An 18,503-nucleotide genomic window follows, 5' to 3' on the forward strand; every position below is an offset into this window, starting at 1 on the left:
CTATTCATTCTAATTCTAAATCGATTCATAATTTTTTCAAAAATAGCCAAAAAAATATATATACAGTGAATATATATATTTATGTGGCCTATTTATATATACACTGTACATATATTTAGTCTCTCTCTCTCGCTCTCTCTCTCTCTCTCTCTCTCTCTATGTATGTATATATATATATATATATATATATATATATATATATATATATATATAAAATGTATATATACACGGTATATATGTATATATATATATATATATATATATATATATAATCTATATATACACGGTATATATATATAATCTATATATACACGGTATATATATATATATATATATATATATATATATATATATATATATATATATATATACCGTGTATATATAGATTATATATATATATATATATATATATACCATTTTGGATCTATTTCTGTTTATGAAAACTATAAATCAATTTAGTATTGGGATGAATAAGAATTGCGATGTGGATTAGATTTTTTTTTTTTAATATACATATTCTTTTTTTAAATACAATTTTGAAATGTATTAATCGATGTCAAATCAGGATGAGTGAGAATTGTGATTCGGAAGTGAATCAACTTTTTTGTGCACCCCTACATTGCAAGAATGGTATTGAATCAGGAATCGAACCATCACCCCAGCAATGGGACTGAGATGGAATGGTTAGGTTTCAAAAGATTCCCCCGCCTACTAAATAGGAGGTGTTTGTTGTACGCAAAGTGGAACAAATACTCATTGTTTGCATGTGGAAACAATATTTGATGCCTGGATTATGAACACATCACAACAAACAGACATCATGGCGACAAGAAGCGGGGAGGCACAGTGAGCGAGTCCCGCCAGAGAGGGCGCTGTGGCGAACACGTCCAACTCGAAACCAATCGTTTGTGTTTAGCACCAGTTTGGGTTCTGATATTGAGAAGAGAAAAGGTGAAGAAGCAAAGTAGAAGGACGCCACTACGCCCGCCCCCCACGCGGGCCACAGAGCTGTCAATCAAACACCAGCGCCCTTTCCAGCACTCGAAGGCACCAAGAGAGCCTGACCATCAACTGTGGAGGCGTGTCGCCATCTTGTCCTGCAAGACTGACAACAATCGCTCAAGCTCCGCCCCCTAGCCAGCGTCGAGAAGAAGAAGAAGAAAAGGAAAAAGAAGCCCTTTTGTGTTTGTGCGGCAAAAACTTCTTTCCTTTAGCATCTCTCTCTTTCTCTCAAGCTTGTGTTTGACCACGCCCCCTTTGGTTGGCCGCCATTCTCGTGGTCTGGTCGCCACAGAGCTCTCCGTTACGACTCGGAGGCCGAGCGGGGCGCTCTACGCTTTGGAGGCCATTGTGGCGAGACGCGTCTGAAGGGGTCCCGGAGGAAGACACCCTGAGGTCTTGATGGGCGGTTCCTGCTCCTCCTCCTCCCTCGCCACCTTCACTTTTCACACCGGGGTCTGCTGAACCCAAGGAGGAAAGCTGGGTTTCCTAGCGAGATAGAGAGAGAGAGCGGAGGAAGGAGGGAGTGGGGGAGATGAAGGAGGAGGAGGAAGAGAAGGAGGAGCAGAAAGAGAAGGAGAAGAAAGAAGAAGACAAAAAAGAAGAAAAAGTAAAAGAAAAACAAAAGAAAAAGAAGAAAAAGAAGAGATGGAGGGCAAAACAAAGTAAGAGGATCATGAAAGATGGCGGAAGGAGAAGAACAATCAATGGCAACGTAAAGAAGATGGGAATAAAACGATGAAGAGATAGACAGAGAGAGAGAGAGAGAGAGAGAGAGAGAGAGAGAGAGTCAAAGAAAGACAGAGAGAAAAAGAGAGAGAGTATCAGAGAGTGATACATACAAAGAGAGAGAGAGAGAGAGAGAGAGAGAGAGAGAGAGAGAGAGAGAGAGAGAGGGAAGAGGTTACATGTGGAGAAAGGAGAGGATGACACGTGTCCAGGAAGTTCTAACATCATGAGTTCACCTGGTCCATCACATCACACCTGTCCCTAATTGAAAGACACATGTTCCCATGAATATGTGTCAATTTAAGTCCCTTAAACATGTGACAATTTACGTCCCACAAACGTTTGACAATGTAAGTCCCATAAACATGTGTCAAAACAAGTCCCATAAATATGTACAGATTTATGTCCCATAAACATATGACAATTAAAGTCCCATAAACATGTGACAATTAAAGTCCCATAAACATGAGATAGGCTCCAGCGCGCCCCCCCGCGACCCCGAAGGGAATAAGCGGTAGAAAATGGATGGATGGATGGATGGATAAACATGTGACAATTTAGGTCCCATAAGCATTTGTCAATTTGAGTCCCATGAATATGTGTCAATTTAAATCCCATAAACATGTGTCAATTAAAGTCCCATAAACATGTGTCAATATAAGTACCATAAACATGTGTCAATTTAAGTTCCATAAAAATAAGGCAATTTAAATCACATAAACATGTGACAGTTTAAGTGCCATAAAAATGTGACAATTTAAGTGCCATAAACATGTCTCAATTTAAGTCTCATAAACATGTGTCAATTTAAGTCCCATAAACATGTGACAATTTAAGTCCCATAAACATGTCTCGATTTAAGTCCCATAAACATGTGTCAATTTAAATCCCATAAACATGTGAGAATTTAAGTCACATAAACATGTGTCATTTTAAGTCCAATACACGTGTCAATTACAGTCCCATAAACATGTGATAATTGAAGTCCCATAAACATGTGTCAATTTAAGTCCCATAAACATGTGACAATTTAAGTCCAATAAACATGTCTCAATTTAAGTCCCATAAACATGTGACAATTTAAATCCCATAAACATGTTACAATTTAAGTCCCATAAACATGTCTCAATTTAAGTCCCATAAACATGTGTCAATTTAAGTCCCATAAACATGTCATTTTAAGTCCAATACACGTGTCAATTTCAGTCCCATAAACATGTGATAATTTAAGTCCCATAAACATGTGTCAATTTAAGTTCCATAAACATGTGACAATTTAAGTCACATAAACATGTGGCAATTTAAGTCCCATAAACATGTGTCAATTTAAGTCCCATAAACATGTGTCATTTTAAGTCCAATACACGTGTCAATTTAAGTCCCATAAACATGTGACAATTTAAGTCCCATAAACATGTGACAATTTAAGTCCCATAAACATGTCTCAATTTAAGTCCCATAAACATGTGACAATTTAAATCCCATAAACATGTGTCAATTTAAGTCCCATAAACATGTGTCATTTTAAGTCCAATACACGTGTCAATTTAAGTCCCATAAACATGTGACAATTTAAGTCCCATAAACATGTGTCAATTTAAGTCCCATAAACATGTGACAATTTAAGTCCCATAAACATGTCTCAATTTAAGTCCCATAAACATGTGTCAATTTAAGTCCCATAAACATGTGTCATTTTAAGTCCAATACACATGTCAATTTAAGTCCCATAAACATGTGACAATTTAAGTCCCATAAACATTTGTCAATTTAAGTCCCATAAACATGTGTCAATTTAAGTTCCATAAACATGTGACAATTTAAGTCCCATAAACATGTGGCAATTTAAGTCCCAGAAACATGTGGCAATTTTAAGTCCCAGAAACATATGCTGCTGTTTAGGTCAGCAACACAAATATCGGTCCTAATAAAAAAATATCTGTTTGAACGTTTGTTGCCTAAGTCACAGGTGTCAAACTCATTTTTATTGAGGGCCACATAAATGTTGTGGTGGGCCACATAAAAGATGTGGCAGGCCACATAAATGTTGTTGTGGGCCAATTAAATGATGCTGCAGGCCACTTAAATGATGTGGCGGGCCACATAAATGTGGTGGCGGGACACATAAATGTGGTGGTGGGCCACATAAATGATGTTGTTGGCCAAATAAATGATATGGCGGGCCACATAAATGTGGTGGTGGTGGGCCACATAAATTATGTTGTGGGTCACATAAATGATGTGGCGGGCCACATAAATTATGTTGTGGGCCACATAATATGGCGTGGTGGGCCATTTAAATGCTGTGGTGGGCCATTTAAATGTTGTGGTGGGCCATTTAAATGTCGTGGTGGGCCATTTAAATGTTGTGGTGAGCCATATAAATGTCGTGGCGGGCCACATAAATGTTGTGGCGGGCCACATAAATGTTGTGGTGGGCCACATAAATGTTGTGGTGGGCCATTTAAATGTTGTGGTGGGCCATGTAAATGTTGTGGTGGGCCATTTAAATGTTGTGGTGGGCCATTTAAATGTAGTGGTGGGCCACATGAATGTAGTGGTGGGCCATTTAAATGATGTCGTAGGCCACATAATGTTGTGATGGGCAATATAAATGATGTTGTGGGCCACATACCTGTTGTGGCAGACCACATCAAATGATGTGACAGGAAACATTACAATTATGTGGCGGGCCTCAATACATGATGTGGCAAGCCACTATTAAAATTATGTGGCGGTAAATATTAGAATGATGTGGCGGGCCTCAAAAAATGATGTAGCAAGCCACTATTAAAATTATGTGGCAGGAAATATTAGAATTATGTTGCAGGTCACAATAAAAGGATGTGGCAAGCCACTATAAAATGATGTGGAGGGTAACATTAGAATTATGTGGCTGTCCACACTAAAATTATGTGGCGGGCACCATTACAATTATGTGGTGGTCCACACAAAAATGACGTGGTGGACCACCTTAACATTATGGGATAGCCCAAATTAAAATGAAGTGGCAGACCACATCAAATAATGTGACAGACCACGTAAAATGATGTGTCAGGCAACATTAGAATTATGTGGCGTGCCAAATTAAAATGAAGTGGCGGTCGACAATAAAATGATGTGGTGGGCAACATTACAATTATTTGGCGTGCCACTATAAAATGAAATGGCGATCCACGGTAAAATGATGTGGCGGGCAAGAATGAAATGACGTGGCGGGCACTATTACAATTATGTGGTGTGCCACTTAAATAGAAGGTGGTGGTCCACAATGAAATTATGTGGCGGGCCACATAAAATGATGTGGCGGGCCACATAAAATGACGTTATGGGTGACATTGGAATTATATGGCGTGCCTCGTTAAAATGACGTGACGGTCCACAGCAGAATGACATGGCGGGCCGTGATAAAAATGACGTGGGAGGCCAAAATAAAATGATGTGGCTAGCCATGATAAAATGTTGTGGTGGATAATATTAGAATTATGTGGCGCGCCACATCAAAATAAAGTGGCAGACTAAATGAAATGATGCGATGGGTCAGATTGTGCCCCCGGGCCTTGAGTTTGACATTGACTGTATTATTATCATTGTGTCATTCATGTCTGGTGTGACGATGTCATTGTGACGCGTGCAGGAGAGGACACATACAGTCTTTACAGTCCTTAAGGGACTTAGCATGCAGCCAAATCTTTCAGGGTCATTCCACCAAATGTTTACATCCCCACTAAATACAAATGAGTCAAAGTTAACTGTCAAATATACATTTTTACCACACAAATCGTTTGAAAGTTTCATTGAAATCCACTTAACAACTTTTTGAATTATCCATAGCGGAATGAAAGAAACATTTCAAGTTAAATTAATGAAAAAATCCACACACACACACACACACGCACATGCACACGCACGCGCACACGCACGCGCACACACATTTTTTTTATTGACGCTGAAAGATTCACAAATAGAAAAAAAAATATTTTCTTTTTTTTTTTAAAAACGATTTGCAAATATAAAAACAATTATTTTAATTAAAAAATAGGTAAACAAAAACAATGTGCAAGTATAAAGACAATTTTCTTCAATTAAAAAAACGATTCGGAAGTTAAAAATTTTGAATTAAAAAAGGATTCACAAAATACAAAAAAAATTATTTTTTAAATAAATAATAAATAATAAAAACTATTTTCTTCAATTAAAAAAAACATTTGACATGAATAAAAACATTAAAAAACGGTTCGCAAATAAAAAACAATGTTTTTCTATTAAAAAATGGTTTGCAAATAAAAAACTATTTTTTTTAATTAACTAAATCGGTTCACAAATTAAAAAAAATCAAAAATTAAAAAAAAGGATTCACACGCAAAAAACAACAACAATTCTGCAAGTAAAAACGAGAATAAAAACTATTTTTTCAATTAAAAAAACAATTCTCAAAGTACAACATATGTTTTCCGTAAGTAAAAAACATATGTTTCACAAGTATAAAAACTTATTTTTTTCAATTAAAAATGTATTTTCAACTATATAAACTATTTTATTTAATTGAAAAAAAAAAATATATATATATATGTATTCACATGAATAAAAACAATTTTCATTCATTAAAAAACAGTTTAAAAATAAATAAATACAATTTCTTCAATACAAAAAAATGGTTCGCAAATAATTTTCTTCAATTAAAAAAATTATTTGCAAGTACAAAAATGTTCTTACAGGTTTTAAAAAAAATATCTATAATTAAAAAAAACATTTGCAATTGGAACATTTTTTTTTCTACAGTTCACAAGTACAAGAACATTTTTCTTCAATAAAAAAACGATTTGAAAATAAAAAAATATATAATTTTCTTTAAATAAAACACGAGCTGCAAGTAAAATAAACATTTTTCTTCAGTTAAAAAAACGATCCACAAGTATAAAAACTATTGTCTCCATTCATTTATGTAAAAGCACATTTATTCATAATCATTGAAACAAATACTTCAATATTTTATTATTGATGTTATTATTTCATGATTAAAGATGAATTATTTATTACATGAACGTGTGTCATGTAATAAATAATCATTATTTGCATATTTAAATAATAATTCATGAAAAAAGGAATTAAATGGTTAAATAATGAATCAAATCATGAAATAATCAATGAAAAGCTGAAATAACCAAATGTACTTTTACAAAAAATACATGAAATATTTAACTATGAATTAATGACACATTTAAGTCTCTATTTTAAGATGTATTTATTTATTTAATCATGTCCCTTTTGAGCCTATGTATTTTAGTACAATATGTGAATGATTATATTTGGAGATGAAAAAAGACAAAAATATAAATTCATTTTGACAGTTAGTCCCATCAAATGCGTGTAATGACCATTAAAAAAAGCAAACTACGAGGTGCTACGTCCTTATCTGGTCGGCAGGAAGTCTGCATCGATTCGCAAATATAAAAACTATTATTATTATTTTTTGTTTTAAACGATTCGCAATGTAAACAAACATTTTTTCTGCAGGTAGAAAAACACATTTGCATGTATAAAAACCATTTTCTTCAATTAAAAAAGCAATGTGTAAGTATGATGAAGTAAAGACAAAAATATAAATACATTTTGAAAGTTACTGCTATCAAATGCGTGGAATGACCCTTTAAAAAAAAGCAAACTATGAGGTGCCACGTCCTTATAAGGTCGACAGGAAGTCTGCACTTTACCAATGGCTGGGCTAACGGCGCTGGCTTAATAAAGCGGCGTTCGTCTCTCAAAAGTCATGATTCCTAAAAAGAGCAACGTCCCTCTACAAGACACGCCAACATGTGATGGAGGTTGGAGGACAGCGGGGAGGGGGGGGGGGGACACACGAGGGACAATAAATCATCTCAAGTCTCCATCGCAAAACAAATCAATACTCAATCAATACCGGTATTGATTGTTGTGTCGCAATTTTCTCTTCTCAATCAGAACCAAAGTAAAAGGTGCCGTCCTCGTGGATGCCAGGAAGACTATGTGGCCTTCTGCGTGTGCGGGTGTCTGTGTGTGTGTGTGTGTGTGTGTGTGTGTGTGTGTGTGTGTGTGTGTGTGTGTGTGTGTGTGGCAGACAACAAACACTAGTTTAATACACACTGTGTGAGGCGCACACATGCGTATTAAAAGTGACGAGTACGAGTCAAAGCAGCAGATCATGAAAAAGACACATGATGAACATGACAACCCTTCTGGAACTTACCACCTTATTTCACACTCTGCAGGGTGCCGCTCTTTGTTTCACCCGTGTGTGTGTGTGCGCGTGAGTAAGAGTATGTGTGTGTGTGTGAATTCTACTTCAAACTAAGTGAGCAGAAAAGCAAGAGCGGTGACGAAAAGTCTTGCATCCATTTCTTACCTCCACCTAAAAGAAGGTCACGTGACCAACGCACGTACACAACCACACAAAGAAGACGACAACAAAACACAACGACGACACAACAACAACAACAACAACAACACGTGTGCACGTCAAATCAATTGTTGCTCAAGGGAAGGATTGGGTCAGATACGGAGATTTCCCATGATTCCCTTTTTTTGGTCTGTAGGTGGGATGAGTGGGGTGATGGGAATGTATGTGTGTGTGTGTGTGTGTGTGTGTGTGTGTGTGTGTGTGTACTTATGAAGTTGTTGAGACCCGCATCGGTTAACAAAATCAGTGTGGGGCCCGCAGAGGTGGGTAGTAACGCGCTACATTTACTCCGTTACATCTACTTGAGTAACTTTTGGGATAAATTGTACTTCTAAGAGTAGTTTTAATGCAACATACTTTTACTTGAGTATATTTATAGAGAAGAAACGCTACTTTTACTCCGCTACTTTTATCTACATTCAGCTCGCTACTCGCTACTAATTTTTATCGATCTGTTAATGCACGCTTTGTTTGTTTTGGTCTGTCAGACAGACCTTCATAGTGCCTGCGTTTCAACAAATACAGTCACTGGTGACGTTCACTCCGTTCCACCAATCAGATGCAGTCACTGGTGACGTTGGACCAATCAAACAGAGCCAGGCGGTCACATGACCTGACTTAAACAAGTTGAAAAACTTATTGGGGTTTTACCATTTAGTGGTCAATTGTACGGAATATGTACTGTACTGTGCAATCTACTAATAAAAGTTTCAATCAATCAATCAAAAGTGTGAAGGAAAAAAGACCCTTTTTTATTTCAACCGTACATCTCGTCAAAAGCCTAAAGACTGACTGCACAGTTCCTGTCTTCACAATAAAAGTGCCGCTCCATCGCGCCTGCGCTTTCAAAACAAGAGTCTCCGAAAGCCAGCGCAAACAAGCTAGCAAGCTACGGAGTTTGCCGCCAATGTATTTCTTGTAAAGTGTATAAAAACTTATATGGAAGCTGGACAAATAAGATGCCAAAAACCAACCACTTTCATGTGGTATTAGACAGAAAGGAGGAACTTTTTTTCTCCTCCATTTGAAAACGTGGACGCTATCAGCACTACTGTCTGATTACAATCAATGCAAGTCATCAGAATCAGGTAATACACCAACTTATATTCTTGTCTTCATGAAAGAAAGGAATCTATATGTGTTAAACATGCATGTATATTCATTAAAATACCTTTAACATGTAAACAAAAACGGCAAAATAAATAAATATAAATTATATACTGTATATATATATATATGTGTATATATATATAAATGTGTGTGTGTATATATATATATATATATATATATATATATATATATATGTGTGTATATATATATGTGTGTATGTATATATATATATATATATATATATATATATATATATACATACACACATATATATATATACACACATATATATATATATATATATATATATATATATATATATATATATATATATATATATATATATATATATATATATATATATATATATATATATATATGTGTGTATGTATGTTACTCATCAGTTACTCAGTACTTGAGTAGTTTTTTCACAACATACTTTTTACTTTTACTCAAGTAAATATTTGGGTGACTACTCCTTACTTTTACTTGAGTAATAAATCTCTAAAGTAACAGTACTCTTACTTGAGTACAATTTCTGGCTACTCTACCCACCTCTGGGGGCCCGACGTTGTTGTGTGTCCTTACCATGTGACATAGACAAGAATGTGTGTGTGTGTGTGTGTGTGTATATGTGTCATTATGATATTGTTGGGACCAGCATCGGTTAGCAAAGTCAGTGTGGGGACCGACACTTTAGTCGGTATTGTGTCCTTAGCATGTGAGGTAGACAAGTATTGTGTGTGTATCTTTATGACGTTGTTGGGACCAGCATTGGTTGGCAAAGTCAGTGTGGGGGCCGACATTGTCGTGTCTCCTTACCAGAGGTGGGTAGAGTAGCCAGAAATTGTACTCAAGTAAGAGTACTGTTACTTTAGAGATTTATTACTCAAGTAAAAGTAAGGAGTCGTCACCCAAATATTTACTTGAGTAAAAGTAAAGAGTGTGTTGTGAAAAAACTACTCAAGTACTGAGAAACTGATGAGTAACCTGTTCGTTTAATGATGACGGCAACAAATAATGCACAAAAACATAAAAATAGCAATGAGCAAATTCAGAGCCAGGAATATCTCTTAAGCAACCAAAACAATAATTATATATTAAATAATAATACATTAACATAAAAAAAATCAAGGCAAATTGAGCCACAATAACTTAACAGCACCATACGCTCAGTAGCCAGAGATTACAAAGGAAAATAACAAGTTAGCCTTTACGCAAACCATAAACTGATAGGTGTGGGCTGCACCTGGGAACACACTGTGCACTTCTGATTGGTGTTTCTATGCGTGCGTGTGTGTGTGTGTCTGTGTGTGTCCTTGTCTGTCTCTCTATGAGGCTGCAGTGAGTTAATAAATGTCCCCACACGATGTACATTTGACAGTGATTCATAGCAGGGAAGCTAACATCAGCCTACGGTGACAGCCAAAATATCTACTATCGTTACTTGCCGCGACGTGCTTCCTCAAATTTGACGTTGAGTTCATGTAAGCTTAGGCTTGTTGCCGCTGAAACTTTATGTGTGGTTAATCACGTGACCGCCTGGCTCTGTTTGATTGGTGAAACGGAGTCAAACGCCACCAGGGACTGCATTTGATTGGTGAAACGCAGGCATGCGATAGATCCTACTTTGAAGGTCTGTCTGACAGACCAAAACAAACAAAGCGTGCATTAACAGATCGATAAAAATCAGTAGCGAGTAGCGAGCTGAATGTAGATAAATGGAGCGGAGTAAAAGTAGCGTTTCTTCTCTATAAATACACTCAAGTAAAAGTCAAAGTATGTTGCATTAAAACTACTCTTAGAAGTACAATTTATCCCAAAAGTTACTCAAGTAGATGTAACGGAGTAAATGCGTTACTACCCACCTCTGGTCCTTACCATGTGACATAGACAAGAATGTATGTGTGTCATTATGACGTTGTTGGGACCAACATCGGTCAGCAAAGTCAGAGTGGGGACCGACACTTTAGTGGGTTTTGTGTCCTTAGCCTGTGAGTTAGACAAGTATGTGTGTGTGTGTGTGTGTTTGTGTGTGTGTGTGTGCGTGTATGTGTGTGTGTGTGTACTAGAAATGCGCGGTTTGCGGGCACAACCGCGGAGTCCGCGGATTATCCGCGGATCGGGCGGATGAAATTTAAAAAAATTAGATTTTAAATAGATTCAGGCGGGTGGCAGTTAAACCAATTCGGAAATATATATACATAGTTAAATGTTGTTACCCACATACGAAAAACGAGCAGGCACCTGCTGCATATGCCACAACAGAAAAAAAAAAAAAAAAAAGAGATGGACACTTTTACGGAGCGGAGAAGGGACGCCTCGCCGGGGTCCGGGACCGAGGCCCCTTCCCCCGAGAGGGCCCCACCGGGAGCCGTAGCTGAGGCGATCCGCGAGAAGGGCCCGACGCACGTCCAGGGTCACCACCGCGCCCACCGCACCGACACCCCGCCTCGTCCGCCTTCGCCGCGGCCGGCGTCACACGCAGCAGGTAAGCAGCTTACCTGCCCGCCACCCCCGTGGCCGGGGGCTCGTAACAGGGGTCACTCCGCGCGCTCCGCCCGCGCAGCTTACCTGCCCGCCACCCCTGTTGCCGGTGGCGCGTAACAGGGGTCACTCCGCGCGCAGTGCGCTCACGAAAGGAGTGGGGCTCACCCTGGTTGATATAGACAGCAGCTAGGACGGTGGCCATGGAAGTTGGAACCCGCTAAGGAGTGTGTAACAACCCACCTGCCGAATCAACTAGCCCTGAAAATGGATGGCGCTGGAGCGTCGGGCCCATATACCCGGCCGTCGCCGGCAGCGAGATGCGCTTGGAGGTGCACTCAGCGCGGCTCCCATATGATTGCGCACTGGTGTGCGTCTGGGTCGTGACAGCGTGGCACGCGAATGTCTGTGCTGCATTGGATCGGTCTCCTTTCTTTAGCAGGCAAAAGCTTTATAACCTCACTAATGCCTTGCATCGTCTATATTAGATATATAACAACGGGCGGGTGCGGGCGGATGCGGTTCTGATCAAATGTTAGATCGGGTGGATTGCGGATGGTTGACGACTTTCTGATGCGGTTGCGGATGAAATAATTGCCTATCCGCGCATCTCTAGTGTGTACCGGTACTTATTAAGTTGTTGAGACCAGCATCGGTTAGCAAAAGCAGTGTGGGGACCGACACTTATGAGGTAGACACGTATGTGTGTGTGTGTGTGTACTTTAGCTGTTGAGACCATTGTCGTGGGTCCTTACCATGTGACATAGACAAGAATGTATGTGTGTCATTATGACATTGTTGGGACCAGCATCGGTTAGCAAAGTCAGTGTGGGGACCGACACTTTAGTGGGTCTTGTGAGGTGGACAAGTATGTGTGTGCGTGTGTGTGTGTGTGTGTGTGTGTGTGTGTGTGTGTGTGTGTGTGTGTGTGTGTGTGTGTGTGTGTGTGTGTGAAAGCAATGTGGTTAGAATATGGATTTAAACAATTACAGTGGCGACAAATATCTTTCATATTTGCCATTTTTATTGTCCTCAAATGTATTAGTTCACTTGTCCTATTTCAAATTGATTTTATTTTGTTGTTGTTTTTTTGGGGGCATGGGAGTGGGGTGGAAAAAGGGAATCAACCTTCTTTTCTGTATTTTTTCACAACTAATTATACACTCAGCAATAACAAATTATGTGTCGTCTACATTTTTACATACAGTAACATGGACTAGTACCTTTATATCATTTCTTAGTATGCTCATTAACAATTGTATTATTGTTTTCATGATTTTAACATTTTTCTCCTAGTCAGACAATATTTTCGGTACAATGGATGACATTTTAACCAGAAAAATTGGTACAATTGATGGAATTTTTACCAATAAAAATCGGTACATGAGATTAAATTTTTACTGGTAAAGATTGGTACATTGGATGCCATTTTACCAGTAAAAACTGGTACAACAGATGACATTTTTACTAGTAAAAATTGTTACAACCGATGACAGTTTTACCGGTAAAAATTGGTACAATGGATGTCATTTTTACCAATAAAATTGGTACAATGGATATAATTTTTACCACTAAAATTGGGACAATGGATGACATTTTTACTGGTAAAAATCGGAACAACAGATGAAATTTTTACCGGTAAAAACCAGTACAACAGATGGCATTTTCACTAGTAAATATTGGTACAATGAATGGAATATTTACCAGTAAAAATTGGTACAACGGATTACATTTTTACCAGAAAAAAATTGGTACAATAGAAGTTTTTTTTTTTAACGGTAAAAATTGGTACAATTTATGGAATATTAACAAGTAAAATTGGTACAATGGATGAAATTTTATCCAGTAAAAATTGGTACAATGGACGGAATATTTACCAGTAAAAATTGGTACAACGGATTATATTTTTACCAGAAAAAAATTGGTACAATAGAAGGTTTTTTTTTAACGGTAAAAATTGGTACAATTTATGGAATATTAACAAGTAAAATTGGTACAATGGATGAAATTTTATCCAGTAAAAATTGGTAGAATCTGTAGAATATTTACCAGAAAATTTGGTAAAATGGATGACATTTTTACCTGTAAGAAATGGTACAATAGGTGAAATTTTTACCAGTAATAATTGGTACAATGGATGATCATTTATCAGTAAAAATTGGTACAACAGATGGTATTTTTACCGGTAAAAATTGGTGCAATGGATGACAGTTTTACCGGTAAAAATTGGTACAATAGATGTAATTTTTACCAGTAGAATTGGTACAAAAGATGGTATTTTTACTGGTAAAAATCGGTACAGATGGAGTTTTTATCGGTAAAAACCAGTACAACAAGATTTTCACTAGCAAATATTGGTACAATGGATGGAATGTTTACCAGTAAAAAAATGGTACAATGAATGGAATATATACCAGTAAAAATTTGTACAATAGAAGATATTTTTAACGGTAAAAATTGTACAATCTATGAAATATTAACCAGTAAAATTGGTACAATGGATGACATTTTTACCAGTAAAAAATGGTACAACCTGTGGAATATTTACCAGAAAAAATAGTAAAATGGATGCCATTTTACTAGTAAAAATTGGTACAATGAATGATAATTTACCAGTAAAAATTGGAACAAAAGTTGGTATTTTTACCAATAAAAATTGGTACAATGGATGATAATTTACCAGTAAAAATTGGTACAAATGATGGTATTTTTACCAGTGGTAATGGATGGTACAATGGTTTAAATTCCATCCATTGTACCAAAAATATTGTCTGACAAGAATAAAATTTAAAAGTATATAAACAAGAAGACACAATGAAGCTTTTTGAGATAGGTATTGAATTTGTTTTTAATTTTCTTTGTTTTCATTGAGTATTTTATGCATCAATAATTATGTTTTTTTTTAAATGTCAATTTTTTCATATATATTTTTTTTAATACTTTTTTATTATTGAGTTATTCCTCTAAATAACAACAACTATTTCATAATATAATACAATCATACTAAAAGGCCGTAGTATGCATGTCACTAAAATGCAAGCAAATTCATCCAAATTATTTTTCACTTTCAATGCGATACCAAAATTGGAGCCTTGGGTATTGCCCGATACCGATATTGATGCGATACGATATCAGCAGGAATAATACATACTTCTAATATTGTGTAGTGTGGAATGTTAGAAAAGGTTTCAATCAAGTGAATGATGCGGACACTTTTGTTATTGGATTGTATGTGTAAGTAATATGCAAGTACAATTATTTGATACTTGTTTACATTGACAAATCTGCCGTTTTACACTGCAATGTTGTTCAATGATTATTACGTATGTCGATCTTACGGGCTATTGTGTGCTTAGCCGTTGTGTAGCTGCCAGTAGCCTATAGCCCAGCATGTTTACATTTTGTAAATGACTTGAATAAAATCGAAGAAATTGCGTGCTTATTGGAGGACATTTAGATGTTAACTGGCTGTCCAGCTATGTACACGTAAACACTCTGCAGGACTGCTTGTATCGCACATGATATCACTCTGCAGGACTGCTTGTATCGCACATGATATCACTCTGCAGGACTGCTTGTATCGCACATGATATTATCACACAGAAGAAAACACGCCGCAGAACTGCTGGTATCGCGCATGATATCACACACAAGTTAAGACGCTGCAGGACTGCCTGTATCGCACATGATATCACACATTTTACATGCCAGCTCATACTTGTTTTTGAGCTAATATCAGACCGATATTAATATTGAATTGGTATGTGAAGTTTATATTGTCAAAAGTTTGTCGTGATGAAAAATAAACTTATTTTTGTTGAAGTGTATAGTAGGCATGGCCGTATGAGAGTGTGTGTGTGCGTGTGTGTGTAGGTGTGTGTGTGTGTGTGTGTGTGTGAGCGAGAGAGAGAGAGACAGGCACGCACATCTAGAGAGACAGGGTAGAGTCTGGCGGCTCGGGTTATTACCTGGATACTCGGGGTGGGACGGGTGCGAGACGAGGCTGCACTAGGATGGACTGACGCCTCCCCTAAGAGAAATCACCGTATCGCATCAACAATAGGAGGGCGGGAGGAAGGGGGGGAGGGGGGCCAACACAAACAACAACAACAACAACAACACAAACAACAACACGACGACGGATTTAAAGTGGCCCTCATAAAAGCGTTCAGAGCAACATGCCATGCAGCCAACATGCAGGACGACAATAAATTGGTAACTTTCACTTTTAACAACAAAATAAAGGACAAGGAGAAAGAAGAGCTCACAAAAAAAATAAAAATAAAATAAAACCAACTGAAAATGTAATCAGAAGAAAGTACTCACTGGCTACTACTTCTACTAATACTACTACTATAGTCTCCCTACACCACAATATTTAGATACAACATTTGAAATATTCTTAGATTTTTTTTAACTGACCTTCTTTGTTTCATTATTCATTTTTTTTATGTTGCTTTGTTATTAAAGTAATTAAAAAAAAACATAACGATGTGCATATAAAATGTATCATTATCATGTACTCTACTGCAGTGTTTCTTAAGCATTGTTGGGCCGCCATAAAAGAAGTGCTTCTCAGCTGTGGTCCGGTAATCAGTTGTAGTACACTTTTCCACCACTTGTGGCAGTAATGACAATATCAAACAAAACGGAAGAAGTCATAGAGAAGTTTCTGAAGCGCAAAAATTATGACTAAAGTGGTGAAGCTGAATCGTTATTTGCACTTTATTTTATTGACAGTTTATTTAAGAAATTGTTTTATTATTTATCATTAATTTAGTTAGTATTTATAAATTTTTGCACTGCGTAATTGTACACAAAAGTACTTTTCATAATTTTTATGAGTCCCTTCTTTTGCAGAATATTTATGGTATTTATTTTTGTAATTAGCCTCGATAATAATCTTTGTGATTAACACATGCTTTCATATAATTCGACAAGGTATCCTGTTAGCAGGTTACAAATAGTTATTAAATATGACAAGAATAAGATTACTAATTCAGTGTTAGTATTTGAGTGGGCCCCGGGCCCTTTCTGTAGTAACAAACGCTGCTCTACTGTTTGTATGTGGGAATTTTCTACATTTTTCCTTTAAAAAAAAAAAAAAAAAAAAAAAAAAAAAATATATATATATATATATATATATATATTTGTTATAATATATTTCCCGTTAATTTCTTTATCATTGATTAACTTGTTTTAACTACTTTTTAAAAGTATTTTATGTGTGCATGTTTTATGTTTTTATGAATTTCCTCCTTTCTAGAGGACTATTAAAGTTGATCTATTTAACTTAACATGCAAATACAGAGCCGCGCCTCCTCTAAAACAGATCAAGTGCTGTGCGTAGGGGCCCCGTGACCATTAGGGGCCCCGTTTTGCACAATTCATGTCAATGAATTAATGACAGGGCGATTCATACGACACACAAACATATTCCAAGCCCCTTCCTGCTCGGGCCACTGATAAGAATATGTACAACCCCTCCTTTATGGCTGTTAATTGGTTCCAGGTTTTTAATAAACATGGAACAACACCCACATATTCACCGTCCAAGATTGTAAGAACCTTTGCGATCTGATTTATTTTATTATTTTTTATTTTGCACTAAATAATTCATCATTGAACACAGTCTTTCTCATGAATTTGTTCTAGCACACATGTGTCAAATACATTTCAGTTTGATTTTAAAAAATATAATACATTTTCACAATTTAGATTAAAAGGAAAACAGAAGTTATTTTAGGATTTTTCCCATCATTTCCAATTCCTGACATGAGACAAAAAAACACACAATTACATTTTTCTGTGCGTTCTGAATCGTCGCAAGTTTGTTGCGCTTATAAAATGTTTGTTATACTCAATGCAAGTACGTATTTTATGTAACAGGAACATTCATAACAACATGGAGTAATCGCAGTATTTTGCTCATTTGAAGCAGTACGGGGACTTCTTTCCTTGGCGCCTGGCAACCATCGCTACTTGCGTCAACAACAACACCAACCACTAACTAGAACTTGCAATTTCGCTAGAATTGCGTGTGAATGTGAATTTTCTGGAAATTTGGTAATTTTGGGAAAACCGGGATTTTTTGAGAATGTTGATAGAACCCATTCATACTCGATGATATGAATGGGTTGGTGTTGGAATTTTTGGAATCGGTTGAAAAATGTTGACCTAGTAACAGTTTGAATTGAGAATGGGTATTTCCGAATTCATTGAATTTCGGGAAAATTGGAAATTTGTAGGAAAAAAAAGGAACATTTGTTGTTCCAACTAAGAGGAATATTTTGATGGTGGAATGGTTGGAATTTGTTGAAAAATTTGGACTGTGAAAACTTTCCAGGAAGAGGTGAAAAATAAAAAGTGAATTCCTGGAATTTTTTTGCACTAGGAAAATGGTAGTTTGATTGTCCAAAGTTAGTGTAGTGTGTGGATGTTGGAACAGTCAAAATCGGATGAGACATGTGGGATATGGAGAGGTTTGTATATTGGCCACTCATTGTCAAGGGGGAAAGAATTCCTGGAAATTCTGTGAAAACCGGGAATTGCGGGAAAGTGAAAACATGTTTTAGGTCCGATATATCGGAAGAGTAGAGTGTGTGCATGGTTGAAAGGTCGGAATTTGGCTTAAAAATGGCCCAATATTTTGAGAATTTTGGGCATTGTAGGTACATTCATTTGAATGTGAATTTCCTGGAAATTTGGTAATTTCGGGAAAACCGGGACTTTTTGAAAATGT

General features: G+C 36.8%; 1 protein-coding gene across 9 annotated transcripts in view; it reads right to left on the reverse strand.

The window, feature by feature from the left end:
* The window catches only part of syngap1b (synaptic Ras GTPase activating protein 1b), a 376,646-nt gene that overhangs the window by 4,876 nt on the left and 353,267 nt on the right, over positions 1-18,503 (reverse strand). For 5 of the 9 annotated variants that reach the window (XM_072915543.1, XM_061983082.2, XM_061983079.2 and 2 more), the window contains one exon: positions 430-1,488. The exons of 1 other annotated variant lie outside the window; for it this stretch is intronic. In XM_072915543.1, the coding sequence (XP_072771644.1) occupies positions 1,231-1,488 (258 nt within the window). In that variant the 3' untranslated portion in view covers positions 430-1,230. Of the gene's footprint in view, positions 1-429; positions 1,489-15,729; positions 15,792-18,503 lie in introns of those variants that run through there. 3 more of the 9 variants (XM_061983083.2, XM_061983084.2, XM_061983085.2) reach the window with 2 other exon arrangements.

This window comes from Nerophis lumbriciformis, linkage group LG21 (assembly GCF_033978685.3).
Source record: "Nerophis lumbriciformis linkage group LG21, RoL_Nlum_v2.1, whole genome shotgun sequence".
Lineage (NCBI taxonomy): Eukaryota > Metazoa > Chordata > Actinopteri > Syngnathiformes > Syngnathidae > Nerophis > Nerophis lumbriciformis.